The 21900-nt window shown below is 40.9% G+C and overlaps 1 protein-coding gene across 2 annotated transcripts in view; it reads left to right on the forward strand.

Annotated features, from left to right (window-relative positions):
• Nucleotides 1–21900, forward strand: part of CSMD2 (CUB and Sushi multiple domains 2) — a 1446274-nt gene that overhangs the window by 1174518 nt on the left and 249856 nt on the right. For both annotated transcript variants that reach the window (XM_082247591.1, XM_082247592.1), the window contains 2 exons: nt 6141–6332; nt 16075–16213. In XM_082247591.1, coding sequence (XP_082103717.1) covers nt 6141–6332; nt 16075–16213 — 331 coding nt within the window. The remainder of the gene's footprint in view (nt 1–6140; nt 6333–16074; nt 16214–21900) is intronic.

The raw sequence follows: 21900 nt of genomic DNA on the forward strand, positions 1-21900 counted from the left end.
TATACATTTCCTTGGTGAGCTTCTTTATTGGCGGGAGGTTCACTTCAAGAGTAAAAACATATAGTACATCTTTGTGATGTATCTTTCTGGTGACTGTTTGAGACAGAGGGCAAGGTATATAACGTTTCCCTGTTCCTTCTGAGACCATATACTGTCTATTAGCTGTTGTCACTTTTTCTATCTTGCTTTGATCAGGGAGAGTGAAGAAACTTTTATAATTATCGTATGATTTTTTTAGCTTCAGATTAAGTGTACCAGGTGAAAAAATGATGAGCTGCCTCATCAGAGAAGGTCTTGTCTTTTTTTCAATGATTGGATTGGATGATGTCACAATCTAGTGGATATGTGATATAATGAATGAACATACTTTTAAATAGCCATATGTACAAACCAATGATGTATTATTTTATTTGCTCTTTTAGTCCTTATGTAGGGGGGTCTCTTGGAACCCCTGGAATATGCTGGATTTCTGTATATACATTTAACACATCAAATGTTGGTGCTTTCCTTAATACACCTCCAGTCTTCCTGAGATAAGAGCCAAACGTAACCGTTGTTTTCCAGAGAGACCCCTGAAAGCGGCCCTCTATATCAGACAAAAAAAAAAAAATGTAACTGTATCTAAAATGTAATTAAAAAAGAGCTTTGGTTTAGGTTTGGCTTCGTATGTGAGTGGAAAGTAATAGAAAATGCTTGCAATGAATATACAGTATATGTATTTGCTGCAGTTCTCATGGGAAAATGCATGATTTCAGCAGGGTGGTTTACAAGTCTGCTTTGGGCCACACAGGTCATGTACTTTGCTCCTTCAATTCATACATAAAATCAACTACATGAACATTACATTTCATAGACACACTGCAGAGTATTCTCCAAAGTAAACAGAAATGGCTTAGGGACCCTGGAGAATTTGTGTATGCATTCACCAAAGAAGGTAATGAATGCAGACATAAATCGCCTTTTTATAAAGTTATGTCTAAACTGCAAGTGACTTTGATTGAACGGGGCCTTGAGGAAGTAGCATAAAAAAATATATATATATATATATATATATATATATATATATATATATGTGTGTACCTTTTTTGTTCATAGCAATTAAGAGATACGTAGGTTTCTAGTTTAATAATTATAAATCAAAATCAGTTAGTTGCTTTGAGCAGCTACACTGCCCTTTACACTTTTGGAAAATGTTTAGGTGTTAGCACTGTGTTCCTAAATTCAATAAGCCGGTTTTATTTTTAGTTCCCATTGACATAAATGTGTTTTGGTTTTTTAGCCTCTTGCACATGCTGATTTGAAATACTTACTGTAACAATAGGCAGTAGGTGCAGGTTTTCCCTGAATTGCTTAGAGGAAAAAACAAATTGGTTACCATATTACAGCATTGAATTTACATTCAAATACCTTAAAACAAATTTTAGCACTTACATTGCAGTGCATTCAAACACAAGGGGAGGTAAAAAAAAAAAAAAAAGTTGAAAGTTCAAGCAGACACATCTAAAGCTATAATAAAATCATAAAATAGATAAGAGATAGGGAAACATAACCAGAAATAAAATATTACACAGAATAGGCAATGGAACAAAAACATTATCTTTGTGTAACCTATATTTTCTCTACCAACATGGAAGAGGAGCAGGCTGAAGCCCTAGCTGCTTCCTCATGGGCAGACTACAACTTCTGTCGAGAGAAGTAGATTGCAAAACACAATGCCAAAAGGAGAATGTGTTGTACATTGCTTTGGTCTTTAACTTTAACTAAAAAAAAAAAAAAAAATATATATATATATTACAGTCTGATTGGTCTGTGCACTACATAGCTGATGGCTGATCAAAAGGAGATTGTACAGTCGGAATATATAGTGTATGGTCAGCTTTATAGAACCCAGAACCCAATTCTCCTGTTTTCAATACTACAGCTCTATCCACATAGGCTGTTATCTAAATGCTCAGCACACCCTGCCAAATGTACGATCTGTGCAAGATGAAAGTTAGGGTAGGAAAAAAAAAAAGAAACTACACCTGTGTATTTAGTGAGAACAGTGATTACTGATTGATTGTATTTCATTAAAAAATGGTGCACCTGGAAGTGGGTGTTAGGTAGGAGGGTAGATGAGGCAGGGTGTGTGTTATTGAGGTCAGCTGGTAAACTTCTTCCTGTGTCATGACCTATAGTCTGTCCAGGAAGTAAGACATAAGTAATGGAGAAGAGTTTTTAAGCAGCCATGGGGACAGTGAGGTAAGCACGTGTAGAATAAATGAAAAGCTTTGTTATTTTTGCGACAGAAGTATAATAATGCTATATTGGTACATAGGGGAGCTGGATTTTAGAAAAATAAGGTGAACAAAGGTGAACTTAGCCTTTAAATTGCAGCAGCCATTAAATAATAATTTGGAATGCATTGCTAGTGTAGCACTACTCCCAAGGGAGCTGCTGAGTGTGGGTCCCCCTGGGTTACCGCTAGCAACAACAGTATATTTAGGCATGTTTTTCAAGTGTGAGCTCCTCAGACAAGAAAATGGAAGAGCACAAAAAGCCGCACAACCGGTTGAAGATGCAAAAAGTTAAAATCCAAATTTATTTTGCAGGCAAAAAGATAAAATCATCCAAGATGAAACCAAAGCAGTCGGAGACATGGGGGGGAAAAGGGGAGCACGGCGGTTGACGCGTTTCACGGAGTCTTCCGCTTAGTCGTAACGACTTATGGTTACGACTAAGCGGAAGACTCAGTGAAACGCGTCAACCGCCGTGCTCCCCTTTTCCCCCCCATGTCTCCGACTGCTTTGGTTTCATCTTGGATGATTTTATCTTTTTGCCTGCAAAATAAATTTGGATTTTAACTTTTTGCATCTTCAACCGGTTGTGCGGCTTTTTGTGCTCTTCCATTTGCTGCTATCAGGACTGCGGATCCGTGCCTGCACCTGGGTTGGATGTGTTTGGAACTATCCCCTCACTTGAGCGGTTCTTTTCCCTCTTGACCGTTTGTTCCTCAGACAAGAACCAGTCCAATTTCTTTGGTTTTTAGGGTTTATTTGAGAACTTGAATGGAAGAAGGGAGAAGTGGGATACTCCAACAACTGAACTATGCACAATTAGGCAGGGACACTGAAAAATGCTGCTTGATGCTGATTAGCGCTTCACTGACACTGGTTAACGCTGACTGATGCTGGTTAATGCTGACTGATGCAGACCTTGGCTAGTCCAGTTACTAGAACTTCACCTCTGACTGTGGAAAACTCAGTTTGAGCTCCCCAAAGTATTCCTTCCTGAGGTAGCTGACTTTAATGCAAACTGTATTGCTGAAAACTTCATGGCCCTTCCTGGCGCCCCCTTTACTCCCCAAACTTCAGGGTTTTACTACTTGGCATCCCCTTTACTGTACCCTGCTGGTTAGCTGGCTCCTTGATCCCCTCTGACCTCTCTGGAGTGGTCCCCTCTTTTAGGCAGACCCCTGGGCAGATCCTGAGTACTAACGACACTGTTTTTCCTGAAGATCTCTGCCCAGCAGTTCCACTCGGTCAGCAACTCTGAATCCCTTGCAGCCCAGCTCAACCTCTGGTCCCTAGGCCTGGACCACCCTCTCACTTTTACAGGAAGAGAGACAGCCATCACCTCCTCCTGGGACTGATGCTCCCGCCAAAAGACACTCTGTCACATGCTCCCCACAGATTTATTTCCAATCCCAGGGTACATTGCAGCAAACCCAGCCAACTGGGACAGTCATAAACCCTGTGAAACACTGACTGTGGCAAAAGTGGTGAACATGGGTATAAGTCCCAGCATCAAAGAAAATTATCTTTTTTTCAGATATAGTACTCTGGGTGGGGGACCCTCACCAGGTTCCCCTGACTGTCCCGAACTCGGATTTACCAAGCCTGGCCGGATCCGTCTGGGCAGTGGACCTCTACTCTGTCCACATATATGGACTGCCCATATAACCATTCGGTTTTGACTGCTGTGAACTTATCCCAAAGATCAGCTCTCATTGAGTCTCTGAAGGGCTTAGGAACAAATAGGAAGTCTCAAATAGCTTCATTGCACCAAGTCTCTCTTTTGGACTCAATCTCAAGCATGATCTCCCTGGGAGCATATGGGTAGTCATACCCGTATTCCATCGCTATCTTGCGCTGCAGCCACCGCTGCTTTTTTGAAAATCTGGGGAGGGTCTTCCTATTTCCACTCCCAGCTAAGGAGAATGGGGTCTCCTCTCGCCTGATGAGGGATGCTGTAGGTCTCATTCTGATCCCGAGCTCGGGCATAGTTCATGGGTGGGGTTAGGTCTGGGACCCTACTTTAATAGGCCTCACAGAACCCCAAACTTTGGGCCAGCTCCCCTTTCCTCACAGACTCCTTGGTCTCATTGTCAGGCGCCTTCAGTACATCAGGACCTGGTGAACTACTTCCAGCCTCAGATCCCCAGTCAGATTCTGTCTCATCCTCAGACCTCCAATTGTAAATTCCCTCCTTGATTGACCCGAACTTGTACTGGATGCTAAGAGACCCCACATTGATGGTCCCACCTCCTCCTCGCTACTCACACTGGCCGAAGGAGTCCTGACTGCCGCCGGCCATCTTCTCTCCTTGATTGGGATGGGAGCAGACACCTTTACTGCTGCAGGCACCTTCGGTGCATCAGGTGGCCACTTCCCGGCCCCCACTACCTGTACGCACCCTTTATCTGGCAATCGGGTTCCCGGTGATGCAAGAGCTGAATCATTGCCAGGATGCATGGCCTCCAACTGCATCAGTATTCTGAAGGTGCATTGCGGCAAACCCTGCCCACTGGGACAGTTATAAATCCTGGTGTGCTATTGGCTAGGTTTCCTCCATTGTCCAAAAAGATCCCTCATTGGATACAGTGGGGAGACTCCCCAGACTCAACAGGCCACACCTGGAGGCATGTGACAGAACAGCTAACAGACCCAGCCCCCCTGATAAGCAGACAGGGCCAATATATGCTTTTTCCTAGCACCTACCTAGGAGGGTGCTACGCTAGTAACCTGCTTAGGGACATATTTACCTCTACTTTCAGAAAGACAATTTGTGTTAAATTATAAACAACTCATGACAGGTGGTCTCTTTAAAGTAAAACAGTTCTGTTATACATCTGCGCAGTTATTGTAACAGTAAATGTCTATGAGGTGGGTACACTTGACTAGCCTTTCTTTAAAAGGACGATGAAGTCAGCTACCAGTGATATATACAGTATATACTGTATATGCAGTGCATGTCCTGTTTTCATACTTGTTCCTGATCTTGCCAACATTGAACAGTAAGAGAGGCAAGAAGGAGCAAAGGCCAGAGCTACCCATGACATTTTTGTAGCTTAGCTGTGCTACTAAAATTACTAGGAAATCATTGTTAGGACAATCAATTTATAAGTAATTTAATGGCGCAATGGCTTCATAAAATGAAAACTTAACAAGTAGCATGTAGTAATGATTAATCCTAAATGATCTCACAGTTCACCAATCATGTGTGATTAATTGCTTCTGTGTGCTACTGCATGCTACATGTATAGCTTACACTGTAGTGATTCTTTTGTTTTATCTGTTTAGCGATTTATTATCTAAGTACTGCAACTCAGCTTCTATAAATCTTCTGTGTAGCTTATGACTAAAAAGGAATGCACAGAACACACAACTTTACTAGAGGTCGATAGTAGCCCTCTTTATGCCATTACCACACTTATTCTTACAGGAAACCTGGAAAAATTATGTACTGTAGGCTGTCATTCTTGACATCCTTCTGAAAAGCAGGTTAGTGGTTGTCCCTGACTTCAATCATTTCTAAATCATTGACCCAGATCAAGAAGGTAGCTTGTGTAGCTCATGAAGTCAGAACTCTTTGCCCTTGGTCAGCCACTCAAAAACAGGAGAGTCCTTTTGATCACCAGAAAGTACTTTTAATATTTGAGGTCAGCAGTGACAGACTATATATTTTTAATAAATTGTGTATTAATATGGACATGTTTTAATTAATGTTTTAATTAAATGTAGTAGTTTTTAAAATGTAACTGTAATTTGAACACATCCTTTCTCTTTATAAGAGCAGAAACAAACATAAATGCAAATGTTATGCATTAGAATGGCAACAGTCATGTGATACATTGTATTTTTTTCCCTTTATTTCTACAGTAACTACAGCTACTTCCTGCAATGACCCAGGAATACCTCATAATGGCAGCCGAAGCGGAGACAGTCGTGATGCTGGTGACTCCATTGTATTCCAGTGTGACCCAGGCTATCTTTTAGAAGGGGAACCTAAAATTAATTGTGTGCAGATTGCTGACAGGTTCTACTGGAACCCTAACCCTCCTATTTGCATTGGTAAGAAAGAATGATTTACCCCAAAAAATATGCATATTACCTAATAATATTTGTCTTAAGTCAAAAAACACATAGCAACTAATTAGAATTCACATTGCGCTACTTTGACTTAGTAACCCTGAAAAAATAGCTTGCTTACTTTAACCACTTCAATACTGGGTATTTTCACCCCTTTTCTGACCAGGCCAATTTGAAGCTTTCAGCGCTGTCGACTATTGTGCAGTCATACAACACGGTACCCAAATTACATTTTTATCATGAGATATTTTTGAGACAGCTAGAGCTTTCTTTTGGTGGTAAATGAAAAAAGACCACTTTTTAATGATTTTCTTACTTTCTGTTCTAAAATGTATTCTTTCTTCCTCACTGATGTGTGCTGATGAGGCTGCACTGATTGGCACTGATGGGGCTGCACTGATGGGCACTAATGGGGCTTTACTGATAGGCACTGATGGGCACTGAAGAGGCTGCACTGATGGGCATTGATGAGGCATTACTGATAGGCACCGATGAGGCGGCACTGATGAGGCAGCACTAATGGGCACTAATAACGTTCAGCAATGGGCACTGATGAGGAAGCACTGATGAGGCTGCACCATTTGGCACCGATAGGTGACACTGATGGGCACTGATAGGCAGCACTGATGGGCCCTGATAAGCTGCACTGGTGGGCACTGATGGGGCTGTACTAATTATCAGGGCATTGATGATCAGTGCCATGATTAAGTGTAAACTGTGTGCTGACAGCATGGCCGGTTATCGGCTTTCCTTTCCTCAATTAGAGTCAGCCAGTGAGGAAAGGACTGCTGTTAACCACCAAGTCTGTTTACATGTGGTCAGCTGTGATTGTCCCAGCTAATCACAAAGTAAAGGGCCACTGTGATTGGCCCTTTCCCTTGATCTGTGATCAGCTGTGTCCTAAGGACACAGAGGTCAAAGAGCATACCCAATGTGTGCCCCAAGGTCACACATGTTATTTACTCCCACTTTCAGTCCCATGACAATAGCCACCATGACACAATGGGGCTCATTTACTTAAACTAAAGAGTACAAAATATGGTGCATCTGTGCATGGTAGCCAATCAGCTTCTAAATTCAGCTTGTTCCATTAAGCTCTGACAAAAAAAACCTGGAAGCTGATAGGTTTCGAGGCAGAGCTGCACCAGATTTTGTACTCCAGTTTTAGTAAATCAACTCCTTTGGAAACATAAATTGTATCAATGAAGACAGTATTTTAACATTTGAATACTGTATCTAACATCTGCAAACATAGTTATGTCTTTATTTACGCTTATAACATAAAGCTGAGTTACAGGAATTCAGTCACTTTGTAAAAACTGAAGACACATTGTGAGTTAAGACAGCACACAGAGCAGCTATGGACACCTATACAGCTGCCTATTCACAGAAGCCTTGGTATTATCTGAATATAATACCAAGGCTTCACTGAATGGGCGAGAGGAGAGGAGAGGAGAGGAGAGGAGAGGAGGAGCAGGCATAGCAGCTGCAGCGATCCTCCTGTTAAAGGTGCAGAGCTCAGAAGACTCAGAGTTGGGCTTCCGGAAATACAGAGATAACTGTCTTCCAGAGAGTACTAAAAACCTGTCAAATATAAATAGGAGAGATAAATCTAGGGGATGTCTTGCCCTTAATTAGACTTAACTCATAATGTGCCTTTAATTTTTACAAAGGAGCTGAATTTCTGGATTTCAGATGAAAAGTGATTTGAAAGGTGGTAATAAAAACAAAACAAAAAAAACATGCTATACTTACCTACCTTGCACGGAGTAACCCCAATCCTATTCTCTTTGGGTCTACCACCATTGGTTCTAGCTCCTCCCACCTGCCAAATCCCCCCCCCCCACAGCAGGCCTCTTACTATGGGGGCACTCAAGCAGGCTCGCTCCTTAGCCACGCTCCTGTGAATGGGTATTGTCCATTCGCACTTACAGAGAGTGGCTCTGCCCTGTCCCCCCAATTTCTCCTTATTGGTTCACTGGCTGTGTTTGACAGTAGCAGGAGTCGATGGTTTCAGCTGCTGTGTGAGCCAGTGAGGAGAGAGAGACCTGGGAGAGCTGCTGCCCTCATGCACATCACTGGATCAAGATGGGGCTCAGGTAAGTATAAGGGGGAACTGGGGGGGGAGCTGCACCCAGAAGGTTTTTTTTTACCTTAATGCATAGAATGCCAAACAAAACCAAAGAAAATTCCCAGCTCAGCTCACCAGCCTGCAACCAACCAAATTCTCCTGTCTAACAATTTGCTTTTAAAACAGGAGTTTTGTTTTCACACATTTGCATATACATGCATAAGCTGCAGAGCCACTCCAAGGCACCCCATTATTATTTGCAGTCCTAACTCTGTAAATTTTTAAAAGCCTCCATAGTAGAAGCACATGCATTCTAATGGATAGACGGAGGCTAGGTGAGCCTGGAGGGAGCCCACTCCTCCCCTAAAGGCACAGGGGCACACTGGACACCAAGCACATAGCACAATGGCAGCAGATGTCCAGTATGTCCTCTCACAAATATAAAATCAGTACAAACTACTGGCCACTGCCCCCACCTATAACTGGCCATCACATCAAGGAGCAGCACATGTAAGGGGGGACACATGTCAAACAAAACCAAAGAAAATTCCCAGTTCAACTCACCAGCCCGCCTGCAACCAGCCAAATTATCCTATCTAACAATTTTCATTTTAAAAAAATGGGGTTTAGTTACCACACATTTGCAAATACATGCATAAGCTGCAGAGCCACTCCACACACCCAAGTATTATCTGCAGTCCTGTAAGTTTTTAAGAGCCTCCATAGTTGAAGCACATGAATTTTTATGGATAGATAGAGGGTATGTGAACCTGGAGAGACCCCACCCAAAAAAACCTTCTGCCTCTTTAACTAGTATTCTTTATTGAATAAGCTGGTATTTGCTAAAGATGTACTGCAGGAAATGTTTATTTCCATGCAGATTGTTTTTGTATGAAGCAAAAGATTATTTCTGACACTTTCTTACATAAATGTGTTCATGCTGCAATGGTAGATGTCAGGCAGGCACATTCAGTGCATTGTTACAGAGACTGGAAATCCCTTGATAAATATTCTTAAGTATTTAATATGATTTAACTTAAAGGAAGCCTGTGGGTATAGAAATGTGGAAGCTGCAGTTAATTACTGACCTGGAGCATGTATGCAGCATCAGACTTGAAGCTGAACTCCAGGCAAAAATTAAAAAAAAAATCCAATTAGTGCAATTATATATTACCTAAAAATGACTAAATGTATGTGTAAATACTTGAATGTGTCTTGATATTAGCCATTTGTAGCTCTCTGCATAGCAGAGCAGAGACACTTCTTTACTGGTCCTGTCCTGCATGCACATGTGCTGACGAAAAGCATTCTGATAGAAATTGAAACAATGATGATTTATCTGCCTACTGCTGTTCTTTCACTGCCTAATCACTGGTTAGAGACCAGACTGTATTACTGTAATTGCAATAGAGAAAAGACAGGTCACCAGGCTGTGTCTTCTGCCTGGTAGGAATCTAAAAATATCTCAGCACTGAATGACTCATACCAGCCAACGTTTTGAGATGGGAACGAGGGACGCCTATTAGCAAAAGTATGTAGGCATAGGACACACCCCCTGTCATGCCCCCTTAATGGAGAATTATCCAAAAAAAAAATGTTGTTAAACCTACAAGTGTTTTTTTTTATTTTTTTTTTACCACTACTACTCCTTTATACTGGCTTTTGAAATGTAACATTGCAGCAGTTTAGAAATTAGATAAAAGGTTTAGAAAACACTTTTTTGAAAGATAAAAAGTGCATTTTATATGTAACTATATAGATCAGACTGAAATGAGGGAAAAATGAGGAGGAAAGAGGGACTTTGTTACAAATCAGGGACAGTTGGGAGCTATGGATGAACATACAAAATAGTTCTCATATATGTATTTATTGTGTATTTATCAGTTTTGCTTGAAACTGAGCTTAACCACTTGCCGACTGCCTCCTGTACATTTACTGCGGCACGCAGCCGCTTACAGGCAAAGTGACGTAGTACTACGTCGCTTGCCAAAGAGCCTGTAGGGGGCGAGCCCGCGCCACCGGAGGCACACTCCTGTCCCCGCTCGTTCCCTGCCTAGCCAGCACGTGTGACCGGTGGCTTGCCATCTCCCACAGGAGAGGGAGAAAGACAGACGGCTGATGTAAACACAGCCATCTGTCATTCTCCCTGAAGTAGGCACAGAGGCTATGTGATCCTGCTATATAGGATCGCATGCCTCTGTGGTTACTTCACTAGCCACACCCCCTAACAGTTAGAATCACGCCCCTAGGGACACACCTAACCCCTTGATCACCAATAAAGTTAACCCCCTTCCCTGCCAGTGTCATTTTGACAGTAACAGTGCATATTTATAGCACTGATTACTGTAGTAATGTCACTGGTACACCTAAAAGTGTCAAAAATGTCAGTCAGGGGTCTTATCTGTCCACCACAATGTCGCAGTCCCGCAAAAAAATCGCAGATCGCCGCCATTACTAGTTAAAAAAAAAAACAATAAAAATAACATAAATCTTTCCCGTAGTTAGTAAACGCAATAAATTTTGCGCAAACCAATCAAAACACGCTTATTGCGATTTTTACCACAAATATGTAGCAGAAAACAAATTGGCCTAAAATGTTAAAAAATTTAGATTTTTACATTTGTTTTTTGAGAATTTCATATAAAAAAATGTGAAAATATTGTTATTTTTTTCAAAATTGTCGCTCTTTTTTTGTTTATAGCGAAAAAAAAATCACACAGGTGATCAAATACCACCAAAAGAAAGCTCAGTTTGTGGGAAAAAAAGGACGTCAATTTCATTTTGGTACAGTGTCGTACGACCACGCAATTGTCCATTAAAATCATGCAGTGCCGAATAGCAAAATAAGGCCTGGTCTTTGAGCAACCAAATCTTCCGGGGCTGAAGTGTTTAAAAAGCGTATCTAAACCTTAGAACAAAAAAAATATAGCATTGCAGATTACCAGTTGTTTAATGGGGTGGCTGCATTTTTTATTTTTTTCTCACATCTTGTTTTATTTTATTTTAACCTGGTAATCCTACCAATAACTAATTTCCTTCCTATGGAGACGATCGTAAAAATAAGCATTGTCACTCTAGGACAGGAAGTTTGTTAGCATTACATTACACTATGTTAAGTTTACCTAAAACCTCCCTCTCTTCTCCATAATAGGAGGTGTGTTTTGTAGTTCACAGAGATAGTAGGGAACAATTCTAACTCATAACAGTCCAGAAGCAGAAAATATTGGGAATTATTCACAATATTTCTGGCTGAACATGAGCTATTTTTTGTACTTGTCAAACAAATATAATAAAACACTTTCAATGGTATATTTAACAGACAAAAAGCAAGATAATAAGATGAATTTGTTGTAAGAGTTTACGTAAACTGTAGCTGGCTGCATGCTTATTCCAGGTTAATGGCTCACTAGGTATTACACCCAGAATCATGATGACTTCCCTGCAACTTTCAGTAAAAAGTCAGCAGTAGCTGTTCCAATATTTCTATATTGATGGTTTTTCTTCAGATTCATTTCAGCTGTCAGCAGTGTCAAATTTATTATTATGCACAAAAGGTATGCATCGATATGCAGCAAAGGCAACGAGGTGACTTTTTGTGTATAATTATTGGTCACATTTTTTCATCAGTAAAAATACAGACATTTCTTATCATCTTATTCACTCATTGTCACAGCATTCTGAACTAAGTAAAGACCGGTAACAAATGTCCTATGCAAAGCAGGTGATTCTTGCAAGGGGGGATTGGAGCTAGAGGTTGTTCTTACAACCTAATTTGCATAACATATACCTATTCAAATAAATAAATTATCATGTCATCTATTTCATTATTATGGTGTTGTGTGATGCTTTAACCATATAAGAATATAAGAGTAAGAAAAATTGTGACATCATTTAAAGCTGGCGCATTATAATTGTAATTTTAGTAAAAAAAAATAATGCAAATGGAAAGCTACATGTAATCGGCACAGTTAACAACAAGTAAGTCAAAAACAAATCACTGCTTTTTGCATGCAGCAGACTGTCTAAAAGAGTTAAAAAATGCTTAGTGCAAATAAGAAATATTTTAAGAACCTATTTGTAGTTTTGAACAAAAAGTCACCAAAGGGCTCTAGTGTGTGAACAATTTTTGGTCCTTCAACCCATTACTGCACAGGTATAAAAAAGATATAATTAGATAGTATAGTATAATATATCAATCCAGATGAGATATTTACGATAGATAGATAGATAGATAGATAGATAGACAGACAGACAGACAGACAGACAGACAGACAGACAGACAGACAGGATAGATAGATAGATTAGATAGATAGATTGGATAGATAGATAGATTAGATAGATAGATTGGATAGATAGATAGATAGATTGATTGATTAGATAGATATGAAGAGTAGCTATTGCAATACCCTTAACATGAAGCTGAGGTCAGACAGTGAACATTCCCTTCCAGTCAAAATGATATTTAGAGCACATTATAGAAACATTATGAAAACCTTAGTGCCGGGAAGCAGACAGAAAGTGAAGAAAATGCTCACTTTGTTTGTATTGGAGAACAGTAAGGGCTTTGCACGTGCCCTAGAAGTGAGCAGTGTCCAGGCAATGTGACAGTAGGGGACCCAACTCTGCTCAACACATATCTATTAATAAGCCTCTAAGCTCCAGAAGGCTCTTGTGTCTGCACATATGGCTTGTCTGCTGTCTCTTTCTATTAGCATTTATAAAACGTACAAACCAGTCAATGGTTGGTTAAACTGTTGGTTTCTAACACGTATGGTGCATTAAGGGATGATGAAAATAGACATATGTGTTGTGTACATCTTTATTTCTGAAGAAGTGCCTCTTCAATTACAATTATGTTAAACACAGAGTGGTATATATTTGAAGTGAATATCCATGCAGATTTAGTGTTATGTTCTCCGTGATTATTAAAATCCATTGTCAAGTCCCTGGAGTAACACATATGTTGTTTTAGCATGACTGTTATACGACTTGACGTGTTTATTTTCTGTGACCAGCCTGAATGCATGTCGTAGATCAGAGTGACAGAGAAGCTCAGTGATTGTCTTTAGCAGCCGCTGATAATGTGTGATTTTCTGGGAACTGGGATAAGTGACTTTGTGTATCCAAGCCATTAAAATGTTTCAATAAGTAGATGTGATGTGAGGGAAAATGTATAACCTTATGTCATCTTAAAGCTAAAGAGGTTCAAGATTGGAGCAGTGAATCTTGTCCATTATTGGCTCAATGTTGCCTCTGTTATAAGATTGTAAGCAAATATTCTGAAATCAATAGCACGAATGTTCAACACGCTGATTGACTCTGGTAGATCAGGCCCACCACATTGATTTTCCTGTCTGCTTGACATGAAATGCTTCTCTTGCTGCAATAAACACAGGCAAGTTCACTTACTACTTAAGCTGATAAACTAATTGTAACAAAGGTATTTTTCAGTCTGGACTTGCTGCTATATATACATTTTCCTTTTTTAAATTGGTTTTAATGCAATGTTTGCTTGTGGCAGACAAGAATTATAATATGGCAGCCAGAAAACTAATAATATAATATACTTTAGAAATAATAATACTTGGTACTCTAAGCACAATTATGAAATTAATGGTGTCAATTAGCCGCAGCCAATGTACTTAAAAGAGGGGACCCTAAAGGCCCGTACACACGTACCGATCGTCGGCCGAAAAGCTTTGGCCGACGACCGATCTGCCGATTGTAGGCTTGTTAGTATGATGCCTCCGATAGCCGACAGCGCACATTCGGCCGAAAAGAATCTGTCATGCAAGCATTAAAATTGTTGTATGCCGACACCAGAGCGGCCGATTGTTCGCCAGTCAGTACAGAATTCGGCCGACAGACCTCAGATTTGCAAGACTGGGCATGCTCAGAAAAGAAAAAACACAGGGAAAGTTAACCATTACATGACATCACTTCTGCAGTCGGCTGTAGTCGGCGGACAAAATTCTTGTGCTGTCTTTGCACTTTTCAACAGACACCGACAGCCCGGGGACAAAAGACGGCCGATCGTTCGTCGACGATCGGTACGTGTGTACGGGGCTTAAGAGCAGCCCCTGACATCACCAAAATGGCCACACAATGGGGTTGATTTACTAAAAGCAAAAAGACTGTGCACTTTGCAAAGTGTAGTTGCACTCTTCAAGTCCAGTTGCTCCGGAGCTTAGTAAATGAGCAGAAGCTCTGCTGCTTTCCATCATCCTATCATGTGCTAGCAAAAATGCTGTTTTTTTTATTTTCCTTACATGTGATTGGGTACTCTTTGCAAAAAAAAAAAAGCCTTACCTCTTTTAATAAGTTCTGGAGCAACTGCTCTTTGAAAAATGCACAGTCTGTTTGCCTTTAGTAAATCAACCCCATAATGTCCAGTAATGTTACAATATTACAGGTTTAGGTGAACACTAAAGACCTGACTCAGGAGACTGTTAGTGACTAGGGACACTCTACTCTAGACTGCTACAGCTCACTGCTGTCCCTTTTATAGTCCCTTTATAATTCAGAGTTCCCTAAAGACCCCTCCAAGTTACTGGTACCACATTTGTTGTTCCTCTAAGCAAGATTATTATAATAGCTCAGAGAAGTGTAAACATTATAAACCAGATTGTTGGTAGTAGAAACTGGTTTAATGAATACTTTCCTCAATAGTCCCTGAGTAAGCACCTAGGCAAGGAAAACACTGACTAATTGGGCCCAAGGGGTGAACAGAATGTAAGAACAGGTTAGGTCTCAGGGGTGTAAACTCTTCCTCCATGCCAACTTGACAGGCATAAAGCCATGCTAGCTATCTTTGCAACTTTAATATATTTGTTTAAAGGAGGCCATACAAGTTTTTACCTATGAAAGTTGATGTTCCCAAACCAAGCAAGAAAGATCAGTGCGTTAGGCGATGTGTTAGGAGAATGGAAAACTGAAGCCCAACATATGGTGATATTATGTTGTTACATAAAGGCTGCTTGAAACAAGGGATTGAATGTTCTTTAATGATCCTTTAATAAACTACAGTTGTTCAGCGAATAGCATATTTTTGCTAGTTAAGCAGACAGTCCTTTTCGATTTATTTTTAAAGAAAATTAGCCAGGAAATTGGAGATTTAGATAGTACCCCCTTGGCGCACATTTACTTCCCTTACTTCCTTGGCACACATTTACTTCTTTGCTTTTTGGCCAATTCTCTTTGAAGCACCATCCTATTATTTAAAGATTTTGAATGACCATGGTGTCTACTGAGATCAAGAGTCCCTGCCCCATACCTTACTACATATCACTATGATAGACAGCCCTTATTGGCCAGTAAGAAGGTATGAAGAGTAAGAGGGATGTGCCAACTAGATCACATTTTAGTCTATTTTCTTTTTATTTTTTTATTTTGGTTGAATATGATGGACATGTGTCTTTCTCAAACTTGTCATTGCACATAGATAAGGGTTTTCTGCATGCATCTCTAGGTGCCAGTATTTTAATGATTGTCTCACTTTACACAGTTTTTTTGTTCCCACACAGTTGTCCTTTAAATTATTATACAATATTTTCTAATGCACTGTTTAACACTTTCTTATATTTGAATTGTTTAAAGAATTCTTAATGTAAAAATAGATAAAGCAAATAAAGCAAGTTACCTTGTATTTTACAGCTCCATGTGGTGGAAACTTAACCGGACCAACAGGAGTTATCCTTTCTCCTCAATACCCAGAACCATATCCTCCACTAAAAGAGTGTGATTGGAAACTGACTGTCTCTTCCGACTATGTGATTGCACTTTCCTTTAACACGTATGTACACCTATCATGCTAAAATATGTATTGTGGTGTGATTATGCTGTCTTACTATGATTGAAAGTATCCATGTATACAGTATTTTGCCTTGAGAGTATGAAAAACTCTTTAAATTATTTTACAATGGCTAGTATTACAGAAATGCTAAATAGAATGTTTAGCGATGCGTCGCTCAAACGATCTGCTCATTTAATTTACTTTGTGTATATATGTATAAAAATATATATATATATATACAGTATTTCACAAAAGTGAGTACACCCCTCACATTTTTGTAAATATTTTATTATAACCTTTTATGTGACAACACTGAAGAAATTACACTTTGCTACAATGTAAAGTAGTAAGTGTACAGCTTGTATAACAGTGTAAGTTTGCTGTCCCCTCAAAATAACTCAACACACAGCCATTAATGTCTAAACCGCTGGCAAAAAATGTGAGTATACCCCTAAGTAAAAATGTCCAAATTGGGCCCAATTAGCCATTTTCCACCCCAGTATCATGTGACTCGTTAGTGTTACAAGGTCTCAGGTGTGAATGAGGAGCGGGTTTGTTTAATTTGGTGTTATTACTCTCACTCTCTCATACTGGTCACTGGAAGTTCAACATGGCACCTCATGGCAAAGAACTCTGAGGATCTGAAAAAAAGAATTGTTGCTCTACATAAAGATGGCCTAGGCTATAAGAAGTTTGCCAAGACCCTGAAACTGAGCTTCAATATGGTGGTCAAAAGCATACAGCGGTTTAACAGGACAGGTTCCACTCAGAACAGGCCTCACCATGGTTTACCTAAGAAGTTGAGTGCACATGCTCAGCGTCATATCCAGAGGTTGTCTTTGGGAAATAGACGTATGAGTGCTGCCAGCATTGCTGCAGAGGTTGAAGGAGTGGGGGGTCAGCCTGTCAGTGCTCAGACCATACGCTGCACACTGCATCAAATTGGTCTGCATGGCTGTCGTCCCAGAAGGAAGCCTCTTCTAAAAATGATGCACAAGAAAGCCCACAAACAGTTTGCTGAAGACAATCAGACTAAGGACATGGATTACTGGAACCATGCCCTATGTTCTGATGAGACCAAGATAAATGCAGATAGTGTCAAGCGTGTGTGGCAGCAACCAGGTGAGGAGTACGAAGACAAGTGTGTCGTGCCTACAGTCAAGCATGGTGGTGGGAGTGTCATGGTCTGAGGCTGTATGAGTGCTGGCGGTACTGGGGAACTACAGTTCATTGAGGGAACCATGAATGCCAACATGTACTGTGACATACGGAAGCAGAGCATGATCCCCTCTCTTTGGAAACTGGGCCGCAGGGCAGTATTTCAACATGATAATGACCCCAAACACCTCCAAGACTACCACTGCCTTGTTAAAGAAGCTTAGGGTAAAGGTGTTGGACTGGTCAAGCATGTCTTCAGACCTAAACCTTATTGAGCATATGTGGGTCAGTGTAAGGTCTCTAACTTCCACCAGCTCTGTGATGTCGTCATGGAGGAGTGGAAGAGGACTCCAGTGGCAACCTGTGAAGCTCTGCCCAAACTCCATGCCCAAAACAGTTAAGGCAGTGATGGAAAATAATGGTGGCCACACAAAATAGTGACGCTTTGGGCCCAATTTGTACATTTTCACTTAGGGGTGTACTCACTTTTGTTGCCAACGGTTTAGACATTAATGGCTGTGTGTTGAGTTATTTTGAGGAGACAGCAAATTTACACTGTTATTTAAGCTGTACACTCACTACTTTACATTGTAGCAAAGTCTAATTTCTTTAGTGTTGTCACATGAAAAGATATAAAAAAAATTTACAAAAATGTGAGGGGTGTACTCACTTTTGTGAGATACTGTATATACACACATGTATGTATATATATATATATATATATATATATATATATATATATATATATAGAACATTCTTGTACATGTATGATGTAAATGAATATGCTATAAGCACAGCCTTTAGGTGTGATTGTGTATTTTTTTTCTCCTCTTTGGTATTGACTGCTGGTGGAGATATTTACTTATTCATAGACGTAGATTCATTTACTCATTCGTAGACGACCTGATTCTGGGTAAGGGTTTCGTGCCTAGCAGAGCAGCTACCTCGCTGCGATCTATTGAAAGTCATCCCTTGAGCCAAGCTTTTGTCTGGCTGAGCCAGCTGCTGGTCACTGCCAGGTTTTAATTGTCTGTGCTCTTCTTGGTTAGATTCATCTTTTTAATTTGTCCTGCTGATCATTGTCCTAGAGGCAGAGGGGAAGCGAGGGTAAATCCTAAATATTATATTTGTCACCTTAACAGGAGGTGAGGGGACATCATGCAATGGGGACTAGGGATGATCGAACTTTTGAAAAGTTCGGTTCGACCAGAACACCCGAATTTCAGGAAAGTTCGGTTCGGATTCCAGAACCCCATTGAAATCAATGGGACCCGAACTTCTGGAATCAAAAAACACCATTTTGAAGCCCTAAAACCCAATAAATGCCCCTAAAAAGTGCCTAGGGTTCTGGGTCATGCCCCATTAACTATTAATCACACAAAAAAAGTTCTTAAAAATTGTAATTTTTGATAAAAAAGCCAATTATTGAAAAAAAAAGAGATTTTTTTGATTTTTGACTTTGGATTTAGTATCTGGGGGGTCTAAAAAGTGTACATGTGAAGTTTCAGCTCTGTAGCATGTCCAGAACCATGAAAAAAAAAAAGATAATTTTTCAGTAGAACAGGGATGTGGGACCCTCCTTTAACACCTATATGATCTTTTTTTCTGGTTCTGGACATGCTACAGAGCTGAAACTTCACAGGTACACCTTTTAGACCCCCCAGACACAAAATCACACAAAAAAAGTTCTTAAAAATTGTCATTTTTGATAAAAAGCCAATTATTGAAAAATTAAAAAAAAAAAGAGATTTTTTGATTTTTACTTTGGATTTAGTATCTGGGGGGTCTAAAAAGTGTACATGTGAAGTTTCAGCTCTGTAGCTTGTCCAGAACCAGAAAAAAAGATTGTTTGTATTAGAAAACTTTCAGCACAGGAGTATGGCTTCGCTGCTGTAACACCTTGCCGGTTTAATAGCAGGCATTTTTTTGGGTTCTTTGCAGTCAGGAAAAACATCTGAACTTGTGTATAGTGGTACTGTGCACAAGTTCTGATGTTTTGCCTGCCTCCAAAAACCCCCAAAAAATGCCAGCAAAAACACACCTGGGCATTTTTTTTTTTTTACGCTAGCGTTTTTTTGGCATTTTTTGGGGTTCTTTTGAGGCAGGCAAAACATCTGAACTTGTGTATAGTGGTATATATACACACATAATTATATGTATATAGGTGTGATAGTAGCAGAAATATATTACTGTAAATGATTTCATTAACGCAAGCATTTATTTCTGCTACTATCACACCTATATATGTCTAGGGGTATATATACAGACATATATGTGTATATATACCCCCTATACACATGTTCAGATGTCATGTCTGACATCAAACATGTCCTCAAAAAAGCACTGGCAGTGGCAGCCCCTGCAGCATAAAAAATGCTTGGCTGGTGAGAAACCATATTCCAGTTCCGAAGCAACTCAGAGAAATTATCATTTCTCTATAGCGGTCACCCTGCTATGGAAGGGTTTTGTCACCCTGCCATAGCAGTCACTGCCAGTTAACCCTACACTACACTACGGTCCCTTTACACTTAACACTTTCCCTACAGAAACGAAATTTTTGAAGCTAACTTAAGTGTAAAGGAGCACTCTAACTACACTAGATATCCCTTTCCTCACACTAATAAATAGCTAAATGACACTTTTAAAGTAAAATTAACAGAACTGCTTCCACTCTCTTCCATGTCCAGTATAACAATGCTAGGAATATGGCGGGGGCGATCTTATATACTGGGGGGCGTATTCACTAATGATTGGTCTAGGGACCCCCTAGTCACTCCAATCACATTCCTAGCATTCTCCTGCCCCCTCAATTGGCTTTTGCTAATGGTTCTGGTCCAATCACGGGCTTTTAAAGCCCATTTCCTGAAGCATTGCATTTTGGTTGGTTCTGGTTGCCGAATTCCAAACTTTTTGGGCAAAAAGTTCTAAATTCGGCCGAACCTCGAACACCCAATGTTCGGGCCGAACCGATGGTCGACCCGAACCGTTCGATCATCCCTAATGGGGACACCTATTCCAGTGATAACTGCTTCAGGAAGATTTCCCCTTGTTTGTGAGAGATTTCCTCTCTCGTCCTGTTGTGTCTATAGGAAAGAAAGTCAAAAGAGGAGGGTTTTAAGTGACCCATACAGATAGCAAAATAATCTAAGTATGGATTTTAATCCACGCCCTATCAACAATAAAAAAAAATAATGTTAATAATTTAGCTTTAGATACAGTACTCATTAAAGCTGAATATATACTTTTAGAAATGTTTTCTTTGAGCAGATTTAGCAGATTTCCTGTATTATTGACATTGTAACAAAACAGGGATCCTTGGGGGGGCATGGCGTCCGAGCTCCAAGATGGACGTGTAGGAGAGGAGTTTCGCCTGACCGCCTGGACTAACAGCCTTCCCTGGAGCCTACGGCCATCCATCCTGCGCCATCCATAGCCCCTGAGCACCGGGCTTACCCTAACATGCCGCGCCGCAAGCAGGAGCCACCGGTTCAGCCCCGCAAGCTGACCGGCTTCTTCCCCATTATCACACAGTGCCAGTCCCAAGATGGCGGCGGCCCGCGAGTAGCGGGTCCGGCCGTGGCCTACCTCCATCCTGATCCATCCACTGCCTCTACATCCTCCAGGGACCCCACAAGAAGCGGATCATCTTCTGGGGCATCAACTCTTTCCATTAGAAGTCCCGCCAAGTCCCGTCCGTGCACAGGATCGCATGAGGGGGATTCTTGGTCTCATGACATGGAGGTGAGTGAGGCCCTGTTACCAGGAACTTCCACTAAGGGCAGAGCAGACCCTATTGCAAGATTTCCCACCACTGGGTAGCATATTTCGGATATTGTCCTGAGGGACATGCTTATTTCCCTTAGAGACTCCCTTCATCAAGCCCTAGTGGCCTCAGTATCTCACTGCCGCATGGAAGTGCATGAATTGGGGACCAGAGTAGATCAGGTGGAAAATGCACTGACAGATTATTCCAGCTCCTATAACACTCCTAGTGGATGCCCAAAGCACCCACAGCTATGACATAATGTGGATAAAGGCTGATCACTGATCTGGAGGACCGCTCTCGTACAAACAATCTGAAATTGAGGGGTATCGCTGAGTCTGTTCTACCGTCGCAGCTTCCACAGTAAAATATATGTTCCTAGCCATACTACCTACTTCCACAGACCTGGAGCTTACTGTGGACAGGATTCATAGGATCCCCAAACCTTCATTCTTAGCAAAAGAGATCCCTAGAGATGTCTTATTGAGGGTCCACTACTTTAAGACCAAAGAAGCACTGCTGGAACAATTCCGCAAACAATACCAGCACCCCCCAGCTTATGCCTCCATAATATTGCCTGATCTGTCATGCCATACCCTGCAGCACCGGCGGAACTTGGCCACCATTACGAAAGCCCTACGCAACCACCAAATTCCGCATAAATGGAAGTACCCGGTCACCCACAATGGCACTACAGCACATGTCTCCTTTCTGGAAGAAGGGATCCACCTCCTGCGCCAATGGGGAATAATCCCCGAACAACCCT

Source organism: Pelophylax lessonae (assembly GCF_965119305.1).
Source record: "Pelophylax lessonae genome assembly, chromosome: 2".
Lineage (NCBI taxonomy): Eukaryota > Metazoa > Chordata > Amphibia > Anura > Ranidae > Pelophylax > Pelophylax lessonae.